This window comes from Perognathus longimembris, chromosome 28 (genome assembly GCF_023159225.1).
Source record: "Perognathus longimembris pacificus isolate PPM17 chromosome 28, ASM2315922v1, whole genome shotgun sequence".
In the NCBI taxonomy this organism is placed as follows: Eukaryota; Metazoa; Chordata; class Mammalia; order Rodentia; family Heteromyidae; genus Perognathus; species Perognathus longimembris.
The window spans coordinates 14,301,147-14,321,749 of NC_063188.1; the positions used below are offsets into that span (position 1 = coordinate 14,301,147).

Consider the following 20,603-nt stretch of genomic DNA (forward strand, 5'->3'; position numbering starts at 1 on the left):
AGGCTTGCAAGCCTTGTAGACACTGAATTTACCAAGCAAGCATAACACTTCTTTTTTACAGATATTCAGCTTGCAATTATTTTTAATATCAAATGTATAGATAAGTACATGGATTGTTTGTTTCCCCCGTCTAGATACACATTCCGTGGATAAATTCCATTTTCGGGTCTGGCAATCTGTCAGATAGCTCGCTTTAAAGTTATCTGGAGAAAAAAAAATCTACCAACAATGGTTACATTCGTGATAGCTTTTATTCTTGGCTAATAACTCGACCCTCCTCTGGGGCCAAGCAGACTTAAATTGTTATGTGAGTTTCTACAATATATAGTTTGTTGTCAAATATTTATCTCTGTCTAAAAATGAAGAATCCTGAAAAACAATTTCTTTTTAATGGGATAAATCAATAAGAGAATGAGAAATGACTTTTCATTTAGCCAATTTTTAATCGATACTTTCATGAAAGGCTGAAGTGTTAACTAAATCCTGGCTTTTGTCATTTGAAATACAATTTGTGCATTTAAGAATTTATATGCATGTCAAAGTTTGGGCTTGATATTCAGAAAGGAAAATAGATTTATAGGCACAAACAACTGCAGGCGTTTCGGTAATGGCAGAAATGAATGTGAGTCAATTATTTAAGGCAAATGAGACCTTAATCACCAAAGCAATAGAGCCTATCAAATTCAATTATCCCTTACATTTTCATGCTTTAATTTGTGGGCATTTTTTAATCTATTTTACAGAGGCCTTTGAGATTGTTGTTCGCCATGCCAAGAACTACACCAATGCCATGTTCAAGAACAACTACCCAAGCCTGACCCCTCAAGCTTTTGAGTTTGTGGGTGAATTTTTCACGGATGTCTCTCTCTACATCTTGGGTTCTGACATCAATGTGGACGATATGGTTAATGAGTTGTTCGACAGCCTGTTTCCAGTCATCTATACCCAGATAATGAACCCAGGCCTGCCTGAGTCAGCCTTCGACATTAACGAGTGCCTCCGTGGAGCAAGACGGGACTTGAAAGTATTTGGCAACTTCCCCAAGCTTATTATGACCCAGGTTTCCAAGTCCCTGCAGGTCACTAGAATCTTCCTTCAGGCTCTGAATCTTGGAATAGAAGTGATCAACACCACTGATCACCTGAAATTCAGTAAGGACTGTGGCCGGATGCTCACCCGGATGTGGTATTGCTCTTACTGCCAAGGACTGATGATGGTTAAGCCTTGTGGTGGTTACTGCAATGTGGTCATGCAAGGCTGTATGGCAGGCGTGGTTGAGATTGACAAGTACTGGAGAGAATATATTCTGTCTCTGGAGGAGCTTGTGAATGGCATGTACAGGATCTACGACATGGAGAACGTGCTCCTTGGTCTCTTTTCCACAATCCATGACTCCATCCAGTATGTCCAGAAGAATGGAGGCAAACTGACCACCACTGTAAGTACACTTTTTGGAGGAAATGGGCCTGATTGGGGTAACCTGCCCATTAGCAGGTGCTAATAGAGAGATTAATAGCAGAAAGACTAAAAAAGGAGGATGTACAAGGATGCCAGATGGACCAAATAATCTCAGAGCTAAACAATATATTTTAATAAGTATATTTAGTATAAAACTATAGGTTATAGAGCCATAAACCCTGACTTTGCAACTTAGCACCACCTACTTTGTTGCTGAGGACCATTGGAGAATGATTTAATCTTTATGAGACTCATTCTTTTACTTGTGAAATAGAGACAAAAAGAACATCTTCTAAGGGGAATAACATGTGAAAGCACTTAGCCTCTGTCTATCACATGGTAAGTCTTCAATAAAGGTTACCTATTATTACCACTATTTCAATTATCATGATCTTCAGGACAATCTTTTGGAGCGGAGGATATTGTGTCCATTTTCTGAACAAACAAACTGAGGCTTATGGGATTGCAACTTTTTGCTCAGGCCACTCAACTCTACTTAGTGGATTAGTCATGATTCAGAAATTGATTACAACTCCCTTTTATTCAGTTACCACCAGCTTTTCTGATTATGATTTCATTCTTGACTCCTTAATCACGTGTGTCACATTATTACCATATTGAGTAGTGACTTTAAATTGATGATACCCAGCTAGTACTAACTAAACCTACATGAAAACATAGGCAACAGATACTGCCCATGTTCCTCAACATATATGTTTATAGTCTTAATTATAACCAGTCTAAGACTGACGAGATCTGTGATGGCAGAAGGAAAGTTCTGTGAGGCAGCAGAACCACAGGAAGTAGCCACTTGGAATGGGGACGAGAACAGCCACCCAAAGACACTGGCAGATCCCCCTTAAGATAATAACTGATACACAAATAGCTGCTGGCTTTGTGGGGGGTAGTAGCAGAACAATCAAGTCCACTACTGTTGTGGAGCTCCTCCTTCAACTCAGGTGCACATAATATGACTTTCTAGTAACCCATGAGATAGGTCCTAATATTGTTCCTACTCTGTACAAGATGAAAAGAAGCTCTTAAAGTTATGTGAGAAGAGCTGGGATTCAGTCTGAGCTTGGTTGGCCTCATTGACTCGTGATGTTAGGTTCTATGCAGTACAGCTTGTGTGTACTGTGTCTGACCAGCATCTTATCTGTCGTGTGGATGGAAAGTCAGGCCAGTTAGCTTTGTTTTGAAACTCTAGATGCAGACAGCTGTATGGTGGATTGGTTTCTTTTGATGAATTAAACTAAGAACGATGACAGAAATGATACAACCCTGGGCATGGCAACTTATGGAGCAGCTCCAGTTGTTCCATACCCAGTGGTAACCATTTAAAACAAATTTACTAGGGAAATATTTCATAGTAAAATGAACAAAAATATCCTATGTAATGACCGTGTTTTCCAGTGGCTAATTATTCCCTTGACTGCCTTATCATTTGAGAGCAGATTCTCAGGCCTTATGCAAAAGTAGATTGCCCAGGACTAACAAAATGAAAAGTAACTGCATTCATTTTTTCGTTCACTAATACTGATCAAGGACCCACTATGTGCCAGATAAAAGCGAGGGCATCAGGGGTGTAGAGATGTCTTTAGTAAGAGGAAAGATAGGACAATATTAGAAACAGAGACAAGAGTATTAAAGATTGCCTGTGCTGTTGGTTATTTGATGAGAACACAATTGATCTTGAAAGTATCCATCCTCATTTAATACTCTTACATCAAAAAGATGAGATAGGAACTGGTAAGAAACTAAGTACACTCACCTGATGAGAGTCTAGAGTATTTGGGAGACAATTATCAAGCATCTGGTTTGTGCATGGGATTCTGTTTGGTGACAGGTATTGAAAACTACCCAAGGCATAGTGCTTAAGTCTTCAAAAAGGTCAGTCTAGCCAGGCCTGCATGCTTACACCTGTAGTCTTAGCTACTCAGGAGGCTGGGACCTGAGGATCATGGGCATCCCACATAGGAAATCCTATGAGACTCTTTTCCCTAATGAACCACCAGAAAACCAGAAGTGGTGCTGTAGCTTAAAGTGGTAGAGTACTACTAGCCTTGAGCAAAAGAGCTCAGGGAGAGTACCCAGGCCCTAAGTTCAAGCCCCATGACTGACACAAAACAAAGTCAATCCAGTTGGCAGAGACACCTGTAGCTAAATGCATTTCCCTAGAGTGAACTTGTCACCATATGTGAATGTTGGAAGGGCTGTGAGAAATTACTAGTCCAATCCCATTGATTTACAAACGAACCAAGAAAATTCGGGAAGGTTTACCCAACATGATTGAATTAATGAAAGAGCTAGACTCAGAATCCAAGGTCATCTGCTTCCTACAATCTAATACTCTTTCTGCAGTAGACTCTGACCCCCTAGTAGACCCTGCACTTTAAAAGCATCATTAAGATTTTTTTCAAAGACAAAGTGAGCTTACATTGGATAGCTAATTGAGGCTTTCCAACCTGCTACATTTGTTTTGGTGTGCTCCCAGGCACGTGTGTGTGCACATGGCCAGCATGCTCGTGGGTTGGGGAGCACCTTTCATGTCATTATCATGCAGGAGGAAAGGCCTTGCCTGCCAAGATGTGCTCAGTGATGCAGTCCTTTTCTGTTTCGGCCATTAAGAGCCTGATTGCTCCCAGCATGCAGCTGGTTATGAGAGCATGAAGTTGGCCATCTCCTGGGAATGCCTGAACGAAACCACAAAGCCTATGTAAACTCTGCCTTGTTCCTGGTTTTATGATCATCAAGCCTAAGTAATACATATCCAAGGGTGGAAATTGATGGGGGGGGAGGTGGCATGAGGGGCATCATTGGCCCAGATGTGTTCCAGGCCAGAAAGAGCCAGAACCATTTCAGGGAGTAAGGGAAAGTGAGGGCCCAGTAAATTGCAGAATGCTATTCATGTTAACAAATACACAGAATGCCCCAGAGCAAAAGCTGATTTAGAATGAAAGCATTAATGAGATTCTGCTGGCTGACCACTGTCACCTTCCTGTTGTGATAAAACAACAGAAAGCCCTGCTAGTCAGCCCCTTTGGAGATTGCCTTAAAAATATTATCTTCCTTTGCTGTATAAGGATGGCCTTTTACAGCTGTAAATGGAAGGATGGGGTCTGCCACAGAGGGACTTGAGTCACTTATTTTGGGGGTCACCATTGACCCCAGTCTACCCCAAATTATAAGGGTTATTTTGGTCATCTAAATGAATGTGGTGTTCTGTGTGTGTGTGTGTGTGTGTGTATGTGCATATGTGTGCATGCACGCATATGCCTACACATGCGCATGCCTGTTGGGCCTGGAGCTTGTGCTCAGGGCCTAGGCACTGTCTGCCCAGAGCTTCTTTGCTCAATTCCAGCTCTCTACCACTTGAGTAACAGATGTTTTTGGTGGTTAATTGAAGGTAAGAATCTCACCAACTTTCCTGCCCCAAAGAGCATTGAACCAGGATCCTTAGATCTTCTTGAGTAGCTAGGATTACAAGTGTGAGCCACCATTGCCTGGCTTACTTTTTCCTTTTTTTGGGACAAAGTCTCCTATGTTAGTCTCCAGGGTAGAAGGATTACAATTATGCATTAGTGAACCCTTCTTAAGTGCCATCATATCTGTCTTTGTCTTTCTCTGTGTCTGTCTCTGTCTCTGTGTCTCTCTGTGTCTCTCTCTGTCTCTGTGTGTCTCTCTCTGCCCCTCTCTCTGTCTCTCTCTCTCTCTCCCTCTCTCATTAGTGGTACATGAATTTAAAATCAAGATCTTGTACATGGACTCTACCATTTCCACTATACCTCCAGCCCTATGTGCTTTAAATTGTTGTTCAATGAGGGTCTTGCTTTTTTTTGCTTGGCTGGTGTTGTACCATGATCTTCTTACCTATACCACCTAAGTAGTAGGCACAGGCTGCCACATCTGACTTGTCTGTTGAGATGGGGTCTCACTGACTTTTTGCCTATGCTGACCTTGAATGGTGATCCTTCTAATCTCTGTCTCCCAACCAGCTATGATGACAGGTATAATATATCGCACCCTGATGCCATTATCTCTTAATATTATTTTAGTGCAGTGGATAAAAATACAAGTGTGAAATATCCATATATATATATATATATATATATACACACACACACATACATGTATATGTGAGGGGTGAGAGAAGAAAAAAACAATGAGGGAGAAAAAATTATAATGAAAAAAACAAAGAAATGTTGACAAGAGGCTGTGACTAGCTACATTTTGACTCTTCACAGACACAAATTAGGATAGACATCCTAGCTCTGAGGGACTATTAAAATAGTCTTTAATAATAATATTTGGGCAAAAATATTCTTATTGGCTGGTTGCTGGTGGCCCACGCCTATAATCCTAGCTACATGCAGGAGTCTGAGATCTGAGGCTCATAGTTCAAAGCCAGCCCAGGCTGGAAAGTCTTATCTCTAAAGAACTACCAAAGGCCAGAAGTAGAAATGTGACACACGTGGTAGAATGTTAGCGTTGAGCAAACAAGCTCAGAGACAGCACCCAGGCCCTTACTTCAAGCCCCAAGGACTGGCACACAAAAAAATTATATTCCTGTTAAACTTATCAATACACTATTGAATCCCATGTTTTACACTTTCAAGAGAGTACAGATATGTAACTGTTTATTTTATATATATATACATATACATACATACATATGCATACTTTCCATATTTTGTTCCACCCAAGTTGTTGAATATCATCACTTTTTCGTTTGTCCTGGGCATGGGCTGTAGGACTCAGTCACTTCCCCAGACTGCCTACACAATTTCTTTTCAAAACTCCACTGTGTTTGTTCTGAAAACCATTTTCATCATCATTACCATCTATCTATGTACGGAGGACATGCACAGCCATTCATGTTTAATTCATCCATGTAGTAAATTAGTAAGAAGGAGCATGTTAGATGTGTATCCTCCTAGAAAGCTCTCAATTTTCTATTACTTCATTTCATTTGTTATCTTCAGCCTCCTTCCCAAGTAGTCACTCACAAAACCCTGGCTGGGATTTGAACTCAGGGCCTCATGATCTCACATTTCACTAAAGGCTAGTACTCTACCACTTGAGTTTTGCTCTTACTTCAGCTTTTTGGTGTTTAATTGGAGAGAAACATCTTGTGGACTTTCCTACCTGGGCTGGCTTCAAACTGTTATCTGCGGATTTCAGCCTCCTAAGAAACTATGATTCTAGGCATGCGCTCCCGAGGCTGTCTTCATTGACTCATTTGGCACGTGTCTGCTAGTGCTTTCTCTCCACAATTTCGTTACCTTGGCTTGTTATGTAATGCTTCAAAACGCAAAATCACAACCTTTTCAAGTCCCATTGTTTCTCCTTTTAGTTCCTAATTGTGATACTCATTTTCTCACCCTTTGGAAAAGATGCATTTCAGAAAATGTTTATGGAGCATTGAACTGGAGAAGCTCTGAGCTAGGCATTGAGAGGCCTAGGGAATGTCTGCAAGGATGATAGTGAATAAGTCTGGTGCTGCATTCAATGGATGGCAGAACTAGGATTTTTAAAGGTGGATCTGGCTGATTCCAAAGCTCTGTTGGTAATCATTCCTCTACATTGTTCTTTCAAAGCGTTCCGTCTCTCACTATAATCGACATTCCCCAAACACAAGCTAAATTCATTTTATTGTATTATTTAATATCCTGTATTACTCCCTACTGCTTTTCCAGCTGCACAGTTTTTTGAATTCATTCTCCCTCCTTACAGACTCTTATTCTAGTATTTCCCAATGACATACTAAAAGCATGAGAAGTTGTTTTTTTTTCATCTTCTAAACACTTAAAGGCACAGAGTAATTTCTAGAAGACTGATTGGTTAGAATCTCTGAGTAGTACCCGTAATGAAGGGTACGTTACCTTCCAGTTGCAGTGGTAGAAGTGTTTCCATTGGATTGGCAGAGTTGTTCGATTGGCTTTGCTTTTTGCAATACAGAGATTAGAACCCAGAGATTTGTGCATGCACTCTACCACTGAGCTCTACCCTCCACCCCAACAGACAGGTTTTAAAGCCTCTGCCTTTGATTCTGAATAGTGAGAGTCCATTGAGATCGCTTTTATAGAACTGCATTGCCTCCTGAGAAACTAACATATTCTGGTATCCAACAACATAATGGTAGCATCCGTGAAGTCAGTATTAATTCATGTGTGGTAGAAAGCTTGGGGCAAGATTCTCCTGTTGCTCCTTGATAATAATCCATTCTATCAAATTGTTATAGTTTGCGGTCTGTGTGCATGACTGTCGCTTGTCAGAATTTCTAAGGCTAGCCCTACCTTCCTCCTCACTGGTAAACACTGAGGTGAGATTATCAGTGGTTATGTCCTTATGCTATCATTTAGGACCTTCATTTCTCAGTCTCAGAATGAGGTACCTTGACTCAATCTATACAAGCTGTTTTCAGTAGTGATTGGAAAAGAACAAAAATCAGTAATTATATAACCTTATTATATATAGTCATATACCCTTAAAAATCACATAACTTTATTAACATCTACAGATCAGCATCTAGAAGTGTAGGAAGAAATGTTCTTTTACATGCGTTTCTTATCTGGAAAGACAAATGTTTATAGGCTACTATCCTTTTTATCCATTCATAATAAAAATAGCTTTGATACATTCCGTATTTTTAAAAAAAAAGACTTTTTTTTTTAACTTAGATGACCTATATGTTTTGGGAGGGTTGTTTTTTTTTTTTTTTTTTTTGCCAGTCCTGAAGCTTGAACTCAGCTTGAGCACTGTCCCTGGCTTCTTTTTGCTCAAGGCTAGCACTCTATCACTTGAGCCACAGTGCCACTTCTGGCTTTTCTATATATGTGGTGCTGGGGAATCGAACCCAGGGTTTCTTGTATACAAGGCAAGCACTCTACCACTAGGCCATATTCCCAGCCCTAGATGACCTATTTGTTGATAGACTACAAAGGAAAAGTCAGTACCATTTTTTTTTGAGGCACTAAATGATTAATTTCACAGCAAGTTGGAAAACTAACCCACATGAGGAAAGCTTTTCAGTGTTTTATCCTGAAATTATATGGACTGCAGATGATATAAGGAAATTACATGGGCTTTTCATGACTCTAGAATTCTTTGCTTTGGCTTTGACAAGAAGAGGCAGGATGATTGCAAGTTGCTTGTGTGTTTCTACTTTGTGTGTGTGTGTGTGCGCGCGTGCACACACGCATGCATGGGTACACATACATGCACAGATCCTGTGGCTTAACCTCAGTGGTTGGGTGCTGGTCCTAAGCTTCTTTTGCTCAAAGCTAGCACTCTGCTACTTGAGCCAGAGCTCCACTTGTGGCTTTTTGGTGATGAATTGGAGGTGCGACTCTCATACTTTACTGCCTTAGGCTGCCTTCCAACTGTCATCCTCAGATCTCAACTTCTGAAATGGCTAGGACTAGAAGTGTGAGCCACTGAAACCTGGCTCACTTGGACCATTTCTTAAAAGGACCCCAATGGAAAAATGGAAAACATTTTGACTATCACAGGAGTAGTTAGTAACAAAATGCCAAAGGAGTACAGTAATTCCTCGGGAGAAGCGGCTATTTGAATATTTATTTCCTGTCATAAAGCTTCACAGAAGTGCAAAATGAGATAAGGTGGATGTCTCCCAGGGTACTGTAGCCTTTATTAGGTAAGATACAGACTTCATCATTAACCAAGTACTGAATGTGGTACACTCTATAAGGCCTTGCATTTGCCATTCTTGTCCTTGTTGGGGGCAGCGGGGAGGGATGTTAATGGGGTGGTGAAAGTACAGATTTCTTAATGTCTTTTTAGAATGTCCCTTTGACAAGTACGTAATCAGGCAAGGATGTTTTCCTGCTTCATATGTGACTTGCAGAGAAAGGGGTTGATACTGAGTTCTTATTACCCAATTCAAATCCTTTCTGCAGAATGTTCAGAGAGTAAATTAATTTTTCCTTTTCATTCCACTCTGAATATCTAAAACAGATAAAGTAGGAAACAGAGTTATTATATTTGGGCCCTGTCTATTATCATTTACTGACTGGGAGTCTATCTAAGCCTTTCTGCTTTTTGCAGATAATTAATTTTGCTCCTAAATGTAGGAAAGAATGATTGTAATCAGTATGTTTGTACTTCCAGCCACAAATAGAGCCCATTAATGATGTGCTGTACAAATAAATGGCATAAAATATGCAGCCCTAGCACTGCTTCAAGTATTATGTGCAAATGTTTTTTCCAAAGAAAAAATTATGTATGATTTTAAAGTCATTCTTTATATTTTTATATAGTTAATAAAGGAATCCGTCTTTTTTTAACTCAAGGTTATTTTTGTCATGAAATCTCACATAATAGCTAAAGAGACTGATTGGGTAAAGACACCAACTTGCCAACATATGTACATTTCTCAGTTCTGGGAATGGGCTTCAACATTTTCTGAATGGTTTGATTTCAGTTACAGGTTCTGTTTCACAGGAGGAAACCTAAAAGCATAGTATTTCTGGAAGAGTTCCTCTGAAACCCCCCTTTTTTGTACCAGTACTAGAATTTGAACTCAGGGCCTCACACTCTTCCTTATTTTTTGTTCAATGCTTGTGCTCTACCATTTGATCCACAGCTCTAGTTTGGGCTTTTTGCTGGTAAATTGAACATAAGAGTCTTTTGGACTTTTCTTTCTGGGCTGGCTTGGAACTATGAGCCTCAGATCTCAGCCTCTTGAGTAGCTAGGATTATAGGAGTGAGCCACCAGTGCCTCTCATTCTCTGAACTCTTTTGGAAAGCATTTTTTTTTTGCCAGTCCTGGGCCTTGGACTCAGGGCCTGAGCACTGTCCCTGGCTTCTTCCCGCTCAAGGCTAGCACTCTGCCACTTGAGCCACAGCACCGCTTCTGGCCGTTTTCTGTATATGTGGTGCTGGGGAATCGAACCTAGGGCCTCGTGTATCCGAGGCAGGCACTCTTGCCACTAGGCTATATCCCCAGCCCCTTGGAAAGCATTTACCTGTCCCACATATGTGGCCCTGTCCTTTTCTAACTCCATGTCTTCTTCCTCTCTCTCAGATTGTACTGTACCGTGTCTCATTCATTCAATCCCTGTAGTCCATTTCCAGTGGTGATGTTTAATGATGATCCCGAAATGACAGAATGCCTATTTCTGCTATAGTTTTCAAATATTTAGTTTCCTCTCTTGACAAACACAGTTCCCTTTGTAAAATTGCTTATTGCCAGAAAGCTTAAAAAAGAGAAGGGCCGTGGATACATACATCAGCTAATGTGATACAGTTATAGGCAGGAGTGTCCACACGTACTCTTATTATAAGCTCACGTACTCTTCATCATATTTATCAATTTGGTTTTGCCAGTCATGGCACTTGAACTCTGGGCCTGGGCGCTTTCCGTGAGCTTTTTTGCTCAAGGCTAGCATGCTACCACTTTGAGCCACAGCTCCAATTCCTGTTTTTGAGTGGTTCATTAGAGATAAGAGTCTGATAGAGACTTTTCTGCCTGGGCTGACTTCAAACCACGATCATCAGATCTGAGCCTCCTGAGTAGCTAAGGCTTTGGGCATGAGCCACCAGCACCTGCCTTCATCATATTTTGAAAGACTAGCATTTCAGAAATCAGAATTTTTTTACATAGGACCTCTGCTTTCTCCTTCCATAAGCTAATGGAACCTTCCTACGATCTGTGTCTTAATATGGACAAGGAAGCTGATGAGGGTAACACTTGTTACGTGCTTCATATGCATACCTCTAAGCTGTTTATATGGATAATTCATTTTGCATTCACTAGTGTTGCTTGTGAGAGGAGGATTGTCATTAGCTCCATTTTCCTGGTTAAAAGAAATGAGGCAGACAGCCTTGAAGTCAGTAACAGCTACAAGGCTGCTTCAGTTGCTCTGCATGTCCGGAGCTCCAGAGGCGCCTCTCTTGCCCAGGGCCAGAACCACTGGTAGAGTTATGGGAGGGGCCTGGTCACTGATGGCGGCTGACTCAGTTGGTGGCAAGGCAGCATGGGGGAGGCAGCCATTGCTCAGCGTCTTTCTTTTTTGCCATCTCTCTCAGTTATTATTCATCCTGTTTTCAACACATGGCGGGGAGAATTTCTTGCCAACTTCCAGTGGACTTCATTTTTTTTCTTCCTCATCCTTGTATTCATTAATCCTAATTAGATTTTCCTAAATTGCTGGGAGCTCAGGCATCTCTCAGGATCAGTGCCTATTTAATTTACCTTTTCTTTAAAAAAAAATCCATTGGTGATGAGCTTAGTTTTGAAAGATGGTTTAAGAGGTATACGGCTGGGCTGGGAATATGGCTTAGTGGCAAGAGTGCTTGCCCTGTATACATGAAGCCCTGGGTTCGATTCCCCAGCACCACATATACAGAAAACGGCCAGAAGTGGCGCTGTGGCTCAAGTGGCAGAGTGCTAGCCTTGAGCAAAAAGAAGCCAGGGACAGTGCTCAGGCCCTGAGTCCAAAGCCCCAGGACTGGCAAGAAAAATAAAAATAAAAAAAATAAGAGGTATACGGCTTACATTTTCTTTTTTTGCAAATATCTAAAGCAGAGTGGAATATCAAGTTCTGTAGCTTTTGTATTTGGCAGTAAACCCTGAAATGATCTTTTGCAGAACATGGGAGGCATCCTTTATTAACTTATTTTCTGATTTACTCAACTGCTCATTTCCCATTAGCATGTTCTTAATGTAAAATGAATGGGTTCTTGACAAGATCGACATCCTAGAAGATATTTTTTTAAAACTGTGACCACTAAATTACCTTGTAGACAGTCTCCTTACAGATTTTCTACACGTGATATACTTTAGTCCAAAAAAATCAAGAAACTACATTAATATCTTTGCTCTGATTAAAATAAAGTCATAAATTTGAAACAAATAGACATAATCAAACTTGAAAGAAATTATAAAATATATTAGACCAGTGTGCAAAGGATATTAACAAACCTTAGATCCACAGAGGGTGAAAGTATACACACTAGTGGAAACATTTTCCTCACACATCTGTGTTTATCGAGTTTTAAAATCTGTTTTTCCCCTACCAATTTCGCCTGAATCTGTAATATATTCATATAAAAATGATACATGACCCTAACTGTTGTGTTCTGAAAGGTCCCATTCAAAATGCTCTGGTTATTACTGACCAAAGACTAGATGGGATACTAGGAATAGTGAATTACAGCAAATATTCTTTTTTTTCTTTTTTTTTGTTATTATAAGGATGATGTACAGAAGAGTTACAGTTTCATAAATCAGATGACTACATTTCTTTTTAGATAATGTCACCCCTTCCCTTGCCCACTCCTGTTTTTTCCCCTCTTATCCCCACTCACAAGTTGTATAGTTGATTTTCAACAGTGTCCAGTGAGTATCATTTGTTCACCTTTTGTCCCCCCATTTCTGCAAACATTCATTTTTAATAGCGCCAGAGAGACTTTTTGTTTTCAATATTGAGGATTGAACTTGGCCTTACTCTATCACTTGAGCAACACCCCCCCCAAACTATCATACAGAGATTCTCCTCCTCTCCCCGCCCCCCCCCCCCCATTGATCATGGGGCTTGAACTCGGAGCCTAGGTGCTGTCCCTGAGCTTTTTCACTCAAGGCTAGTGCTCTACCACTTTGAGCCACAACACCACTTCTGATTCTCGGTGGTTTATTGGAAATAAGAGTCCCATGAACTTTTCTACCTGGGCTACCTTTGAACCATGATTCTCAGATCTCAGCCTCCTAAGTAGCTAGGATTACAGGCATGAGCCACTTGTGTCCAACCATAGTAGGTTTTTTTGCCCTAGATATTCTCTCCCATGAGGTACTTATGTTTTGGGTCCCCTCATTAACAGCACCATCACTAATAAATATTTACTGAACTCCTATGACAAGGTCTCAGCTAGCAACACCGAATCAGCAAACTGTTTCAATAAGTTTAACTAGCTGGATTGCAGCAGAATTTCTGGGTACTTTTTTCTAATGTATAGAGTCTGACTTTCTGGTGAGAGAGCTAAGCTAAGTCCTCCACACATGTGAGGGCTTAAAAAGCTCCTGCTAAGCTTTGCATTTATAGTTTGATGTGCCTTGGAACAGGCTTCTACATTCTGTACAGACAAAAGCTTCTTCCTCCAGTTCTCCAAGCCTTGCAGGGAGGTTCCATTACCTTCCCCACAGATGTTCAAGTAGATTGATTCCCAGCCAGCCCAAGGATGAGTTGAACAATCAAGTTTCCTAGCTGCTCACAGTGGTCTACAAGCAAGACTGGTGAACCAAGAGCAGTATCATATATCTGATTCCCAATGGGAATTTTTGATCATTCATCTTCTTTGCTCTGGTTTCCTGCTGAAATTCTTGGGAGCAGAAGAAGGATTCACGCTGTGTTTATGGCTCCTTTGTTTTGGAATGTAAATGGTGCACCACAATGCTAAATTGCTTTTGCTGGGTACCACTGTTAAATGATGATGAAGTTTGGGTTGGTGAATAGATGTCTATTCTATGTTACTGGATTAATTGAAGGATAGCCTCTTGTTTCTAGACAGTAACTTTTTATTAGCTATCTAAAATGTCTTATCTGTTTCTATCCTGCTTCTTCAGAGTATTCTGTCCTTTATGATAAATAAGCTCCATTTGTTGAAAAGACATTTTTTCAACATTGAATGCTTCTTAGCATCATTGTCAATGGTCGATTGACTAGTCAGGCACCCGCCAAGGGATTGAACTGAAGTAGCAAGACAAGGGGAAGGCTGTGCCGGGACTTGAGGAATCTGAGCCACCCTAGATGATGTGGAGCTTCCAGGTACTGGTTTCTTATGAATGTTGTATGTTTTAATTTGACACCCTCTAGATTTGGTGGTGATAGGAATGGAAGCATTTGTGTGTGTGATTCTGTGCTGGTCTCTCCTTATCTTTTTTTTCCTGATAGACTCATCCTAAGAATAATAAAGAAGTTCTTATTGCTGGAAAATTGGTTAGTCTTACCACTTTTTCTGTTGAAAAAAAAGTTCTCTCCAGGATATATATTCTGTTCTTCCATCTAATTCATTTGAGGAGGTGATCAGTCCTGGGGCTTGAACTCAGAGCTTGGGCATTGTCCCTGAGCTCTTCAGCTCAAGGCTAGCTCTCTACCACTGTGAGCCACACCACCACTTCCGGTTTGCTAGTGGTTAACTGGAGATAAGAGTCTCACAGACTTTGCTGCTGGGCTGGCTGTGAACTGTGGTCCTCAGATCTCAGCCTCCTGAGTAGCTAGGATTACAGGTGTGAGCCACCAACCTTCCATCTAATTCTTCCATTTTCTCAGTCACTCAACTACATCCCTACCCTATTTGGGCCCATCCAAATGAGCTACTACAGACCTCTGGTGTTATCAGGTCATCATCCCCCCTAACTTTAGTTTCCACTCGTATTCTGTCTTTGATAGTAAGTACTATTCAAGTCAAGTGTCCTTTTTTTGGTTAATTCCATGAACCTGCCATTCACAATATGTGCACAGGCTCCTTATTCTTGCCAGACTATGTGACTGGATCCTTGTAGCATCACAGATCCTTATTTTGATCCCTGAACCTGGAAGCCGGATTCTATAGGCCACCACAGTTCTCTGCAAGCACTCACTTCCCTGTTTCACCTTTCCCAAACTTCTCAACACAGCATCTCATGTTCCCCAGTCCTGATTAATACCTAGAATTCCCACCCATGCCCCCCTTACTCAATTCTCCCAGAAGCTGCACTTGTATTCTGATGGCAAAGTACAAGAGGAAGAGTGAAACCCACATTGAGGGTAACTCGCAAAGCAACACACCACTTTCAAGACACAGCAAATGAAGACATCTATTTGGGAAACTTTATTCTGCAGAATGTGAGAGGCTATTGGATAAAAAAAGAAACAGATCTATCAGCCCAGCAGCTAGGAAGGCTCAACATAGACAGAACAGACAGTGCTTGGTTTTATCTTTTCGAGCCAGAGTAAGGAGATTTAGTTGTTCTGATGGAATGTGGGAGCCAAGCCAGCAAGATAGAAGAGTGAGAGTTAGAACATGGCAAAGTAAGCAAATGAATCAAGACACTAGCCTATGTGTTGTAAAAAACAAAACAAAACCAGGACAAACCAAATACTAAATGAATACTTTTGTACCATCTGTGAATTCTGGGATCAAAAGAAAACTCTAAATATTTCAACATGTTTGCTTTGTGCTAGTTGGCTAATTAGCTAGATGAAAATTCAAGTGACATTCTTAGGTGTGTAAATATAGAGAAAAAAGTCCATCTTGAAACATGCACAGATGTCCATAAAGGAAGATGCTTGCCACAGAATCTGGAACTTGGTTCTTGGGATTGACTCTGTGGTATAATTTGTAAACAGAGGTGTGGCAGGAAGTATCCTATCAAATCCCACTATTTCCTTAATGATCTGTTCATGTTTATGTCCTTGGAAAATACTAATCTTAGGTAAGGATCTTTGTTTCTATTTCTTGTTGTTGTTGGCGGTGGTGGTAAGGCTTGAACTCGGGGGTGAAGCGGGGGGGGTCAGCACGCCCTCCCTGAGCGCTCTTCCTCCACTTCTGGTTTTCTGGTGGTTCATTGAAAAGTAGAATCTCGTGGGGGCTTTTTTTCCTGGGCTGGCTCTGAACCTCAATTCTCAGATCTCAGCCTCCTGAGAAGCTAGGATTGCAGGTGTGAGCCAGGGGTACCCAGTTTGTTTCTTTTCATCAAAAACTTCTATTTGCATCTTTTTCACCTTACCTATGTCCTGTAGGGAGTATAAAAGTTTAGTATTTTCAAGTAACTTCTGCATTCTATAGTTAGCCTCAAGACAATGACGTTGGAAAAAAAATTCTTAAAGATCTAATCTTATCTCTTTGAAAACCAGAAAACTGAGGCTTATGATTTCCCCCCCAAAGATGCACGTTTATTTTTAACATAAATTGAATGTGTTCAAATTATGTTAGTACCGAACAGTCACTTGTTCATTCATTTCTTAGATTTGTCCGCCCTACTGTGTTGCAGAAGGCAACGGGAACCAACTCCCCCCTCCTCTGCTTGCTGGGAGGGCCGCCCAGAAGCCCCCAGGGTGCCTGAGACATTGGGTTAGAGGCAAAGGCCTTGCCAGACGTGAAGCAGCTAAGGTCAAAGCAGGGCTAAGCTCTCTGCCTTCTGACCACCAGACCAGTATTTCTTCTACTGTACTGTCTATTAATTTTATATGATCTGTGGCTATGCTCCTAAGATTTCTTTGAGCATTCTTCTGTGTTCTTCTACTTGAACGTATTCAAACTAGCATCTAAAGTTGCTTCTTAATTTTCTTTGCTTTTGATTGTAGAATTCCTAGAAAGTACAATACATATTGCAGATTTCAACACAGAGACTATGAGAAGCATTTGTGTGGGGTGTGTGTGTGTGTGTGTGTGTGTGTGTGTGTGTACGTGTACCAGTGCTGGGATTGAACTCAGAGCCTGGGCATTATCCCTGAGCTTTTGTGCTCAAAGCTAGCTCTCTACCAATTGAGCCACAGTTCCACTTCCTTATTAGAAACATTTTTTATGTGAAGAACAGACAGAAAATAGAAGATGAAATTTTATACCAAGATATGTTTGGATTTGTGTTTTAACAGGTTGCCTGAGAGATTCTTTACAAGGAAAGAATCAAGTATAAATATGCACTTTGCACAAGGAGAACCTTTGAAATATAGCCCACTATAGAAATAGTGAATAACAACTCTCCGTCTTGTTTCTCCTTATTTAGATTCTTACACAGGTCTAAGCAAATCAATATGAAAGTGCTGTTTGAAATGAGCTCCCGTTATAGCCAATTAGAGGTCAGCATATATAATTTACACAAAATGGATAGGCAAAAACAAAAGGTATCTGCTGGGCCATGAGGAATGATTCTATTTTGTTTGCAGATGAGTTCTGTGAAGGTTGTTGAAAATGCATGATGCAAATCATTATTGTGTTGTTCTATAAACCATTTTTATTCTACGTTTGGTCCCTCAACCTGTTTCATTTTCTTGTTTGTATGCATGCCATACTCATTAATACAATTGAATTATAGAATGACCTACACTGTTAGATGGTTAGGCTGCTTGATTGAAATTATCTTTATAATGGAAATCAGAGAACACTTTTAACCTTGTTAGAGCACTACTGTACCATTGATTAATATATAAAGCAAGTAATAAATTTCATAGTGAGCTATTTATTTCCAGACAATCTTATGAAAGCAGTTTGCGCTATAGTACAGAAACTTTCTTCATACCTTTGTCAGGCTGACACTAATGATCCTGATTATTTCTACGACTTTCAAAGTGTCAGCGTTAATTAAACGAAGGCTTTAAAATATGGGTCGAAAAGAACACTTAAATGTTATTTCTTAAATGTTTGACAATGTGTATGAAGATCCTTTTGGTACTTAGCTAATTTCAGAGAACTGATTTCATTTGAGAAGATGTCTTCCCTTAGCAAACGCACTGCTAAGTGGCAATAGGCAGGATATCCAAGGTCACAGCTTTGTGTGTATATTCAATGGGGGTTTGTTGAGCACATACTAATTATGTGATAGAATGGAGAGACCCAAAGAGCCAGCACCTGCCCTCACTAGAGTTTCTAATCAAGTGAGGGATACAAGTTAAAGTCAATGAAACAGAAACTGGCCTATGTGTAGAAAGTAGGAGATCCCAACCCTACTTGGGAAGGTCAGAGAAGACGTTGTGGAGGCATTTTCTCTAAGGAAGGCTCTTTAACTAAAGGAAGAGATGAAAGGAGGGTTTGAAACAACAAGAGCTTGGGATTTGGGTGAAGACTGAGGACTAATAGCAGGAAGAGAGCTGTACTCTGCTGTAGGACTTATCCCATGGCTCTAATCCATGTCGGGGGCAATACCAATCTGCCCAGATCCTATGACCTTCTAACTGACTCTGGCAAGAAAGGACTCTTCTATTGCCTTTCCATGAAGTCCACTACACTATAGCAGGCTTTGGCAACAAGCAGGCACCATAGAAGCCTTTAACCCCCATTTCCTGCATAAGGAGGAGGAAATGTTTCTCTCTTTTTCTATTTTTTTCTTATTCGACCCCTGTTTGACTAACATAAATCCTTGCTAACATGTTGTTGAGAAAAAAAATACTAAAAGGCACCGCAGTGGCCAGGCCTCCCACACGGGGCCCCCGCACCTGCATCTATACGGGTGGGGTTGGGAAACAGAAGCTTTACATGTTGGAGGGTCTGGACTAGTTCCAGAAAAGAAACAATAAAAAAAAAATCTTTGGAGATGGGGAGTGTGGAAAATGGATCCTGTTTCTAAAGAAACTGCTTTCTATAAAAAAAATCTTACCTTTGCTTTTAGACTGCTATTAGGGGAGTGGAGAACGAATTAAGAGATCGTCACATCATTAATAATTTTTCTACTTGAGTTTTATGACTACTAATTTTTTAAAGCCTTCATGAAGTCATTGGGAGAAAAGCTAATGCACAGTTTTGTTTTGTTTTTATCATAGTGCCTTTCCAGACTCAGGTTAGGTTTCATCATAAATTGCATACAAACAGGTAATTGCTAGTTTCCACAGTAAAATGCACTTATTGTCAAGCTCCCTCCAATTTTTGTTTGGAGGAAACAGTGCTAAACCAGATGCTAAGGCAAATGATCTCCATAGGTACGATGAACAGAGGATACCAGGTTGGATTGGGGGCTTTAAATGAGTGGGAATAGAGTTTGGCAAGCTCATTAAGTCAGGGAGTGTGTGTGTGTGTGTGTGTGTGTGTGTGTGTGTGTGTGTGTGTGTGTGTGCGTTCCTGTGTGTATTTCACTGTAGTGCAAACACAGGGCCTTGCACTTGCTTTGCAGATACACCACCACTCAGCCGCATCCCCCACCCTGGGAATAGTTTTAAATAAACTCATTGTAACAGCAAAGATGCATATATTGACTTTTGGCTCCCATTCAGGAATAAAATGTCTCTAAAAGTTAATTATGTTTTCCATTGAAATTCTCCTTTTTATTTGTCTTCTCCTCTTCCTTTTTGCTCCTTTATTCCTTCCCTCCTCTTCCTCTTGCCTTTTGCCTCTCCTTCAAGAAAAATGTACTAGGGGGGCTGGGGATATAGCCTAGTGGCAAGAGTGCCTGCCTCGGATACACGAGGCCCTAGGTTCGATTCCCCAGCACCACATATACAGAAAACGGCCAGAAGCGGCGCTGTGGCTCAAGTGGCAGAGTGCTAGCCTTGAGCGGGAAGAAGCCAGGGACAGTGCTCAGGCCCTGAGTCCAAGGCCCAGGACTGGCCCAAAAAAAAAAAAAAAAAGAAAAGAAAAATGTACTAGGGAGTACAGATTGCAATTTTATTTTCAGGGAAAAAAAATCTTCCTAGTGGCCATTTTTGTCTTTAGAGGCAAATCTAGGAAGTAAAAGCAACGGGCCACACTGGCTGCTAGCATGAACTATGGCTGTTGCCTCTGTGGAAGAGTGAAGTTAGCCTTTCTCCTTTTCTTTGCAGGACACAAAGTATAAATTCAGTTTTTAAAAACTCAGAAGGAAATAAACTCAAGAAGGCAAGTTTCCTTCGGGGTGTCAATTTCCTGTTTTTGTTTTAATCAAAAGCATAAGGTGTCATCTAGATTATAGTGTAAAAAGTATTTGCTGTCCACAAAAGTACCTTAAAATGACAAATGTCTTTTTTCAACTCTTTCTCTTGTGTTTCCCCCCACCACCACAAATGAGATAGCTATCGTAGAGACAAAAAGAATAACACGATGTACATGAAGAAGTGCCCTTTGTTGTGTTGTAAAGATTGAAGTAATGCTAGACAGTAGGGTGACAGGACAAGCATATAGTAAAGAGGAACAGAGCAGGAACTGCTGTTTATTGAGTACTTTTGGTGTACCAGGCCTCATTCTAGATACTTTAAGTGTATCCTTTCATTTAATTCTCACTCTTTCTAGTCACATACAATAGAACCTTACAGATGAGGAAATTTAGGCTTAGATGAATGAAGTCATTTTCCCCCATCTCCCCTGCCCTTTTTTTTTTAAAAAAAAAATACCAGTTCTGGGGCTTGAACTCAGGGCCTGAGCACTGTCCCTGAGATCTTTTGCTCAAGGCTAATGCTCTATCACATTGAGCCACAGCTCCACTTCAAGTTTTCTGGGGGTTCATTGGAGATAAGAGTCTT

The 20,603-nt window shown here is 40.7% G+C and overlaps 1 protein-coding gene across 1 annotated transcript in view; it reads left to right on the plus strand.

Moving 5' to 3' along the window:
• The window catches only part of Gpc3 (glypican 3), a 393,667-nt gene that overhangs the window by 220,955 nt on the left and 152,109 nt on the right, over positions 1–20,603 (plus strand). Inside the window, exon 3 of the mRNA XM_048335774.1 lies at positions 744–1,438. Within this exon, the coding sequence (XP_048191731.1) occupies positions 744–1,438 (695 nt within the window). The remainder of the gene's footprint in view (positions 1–743; positions 1,439–20,603) is intronic.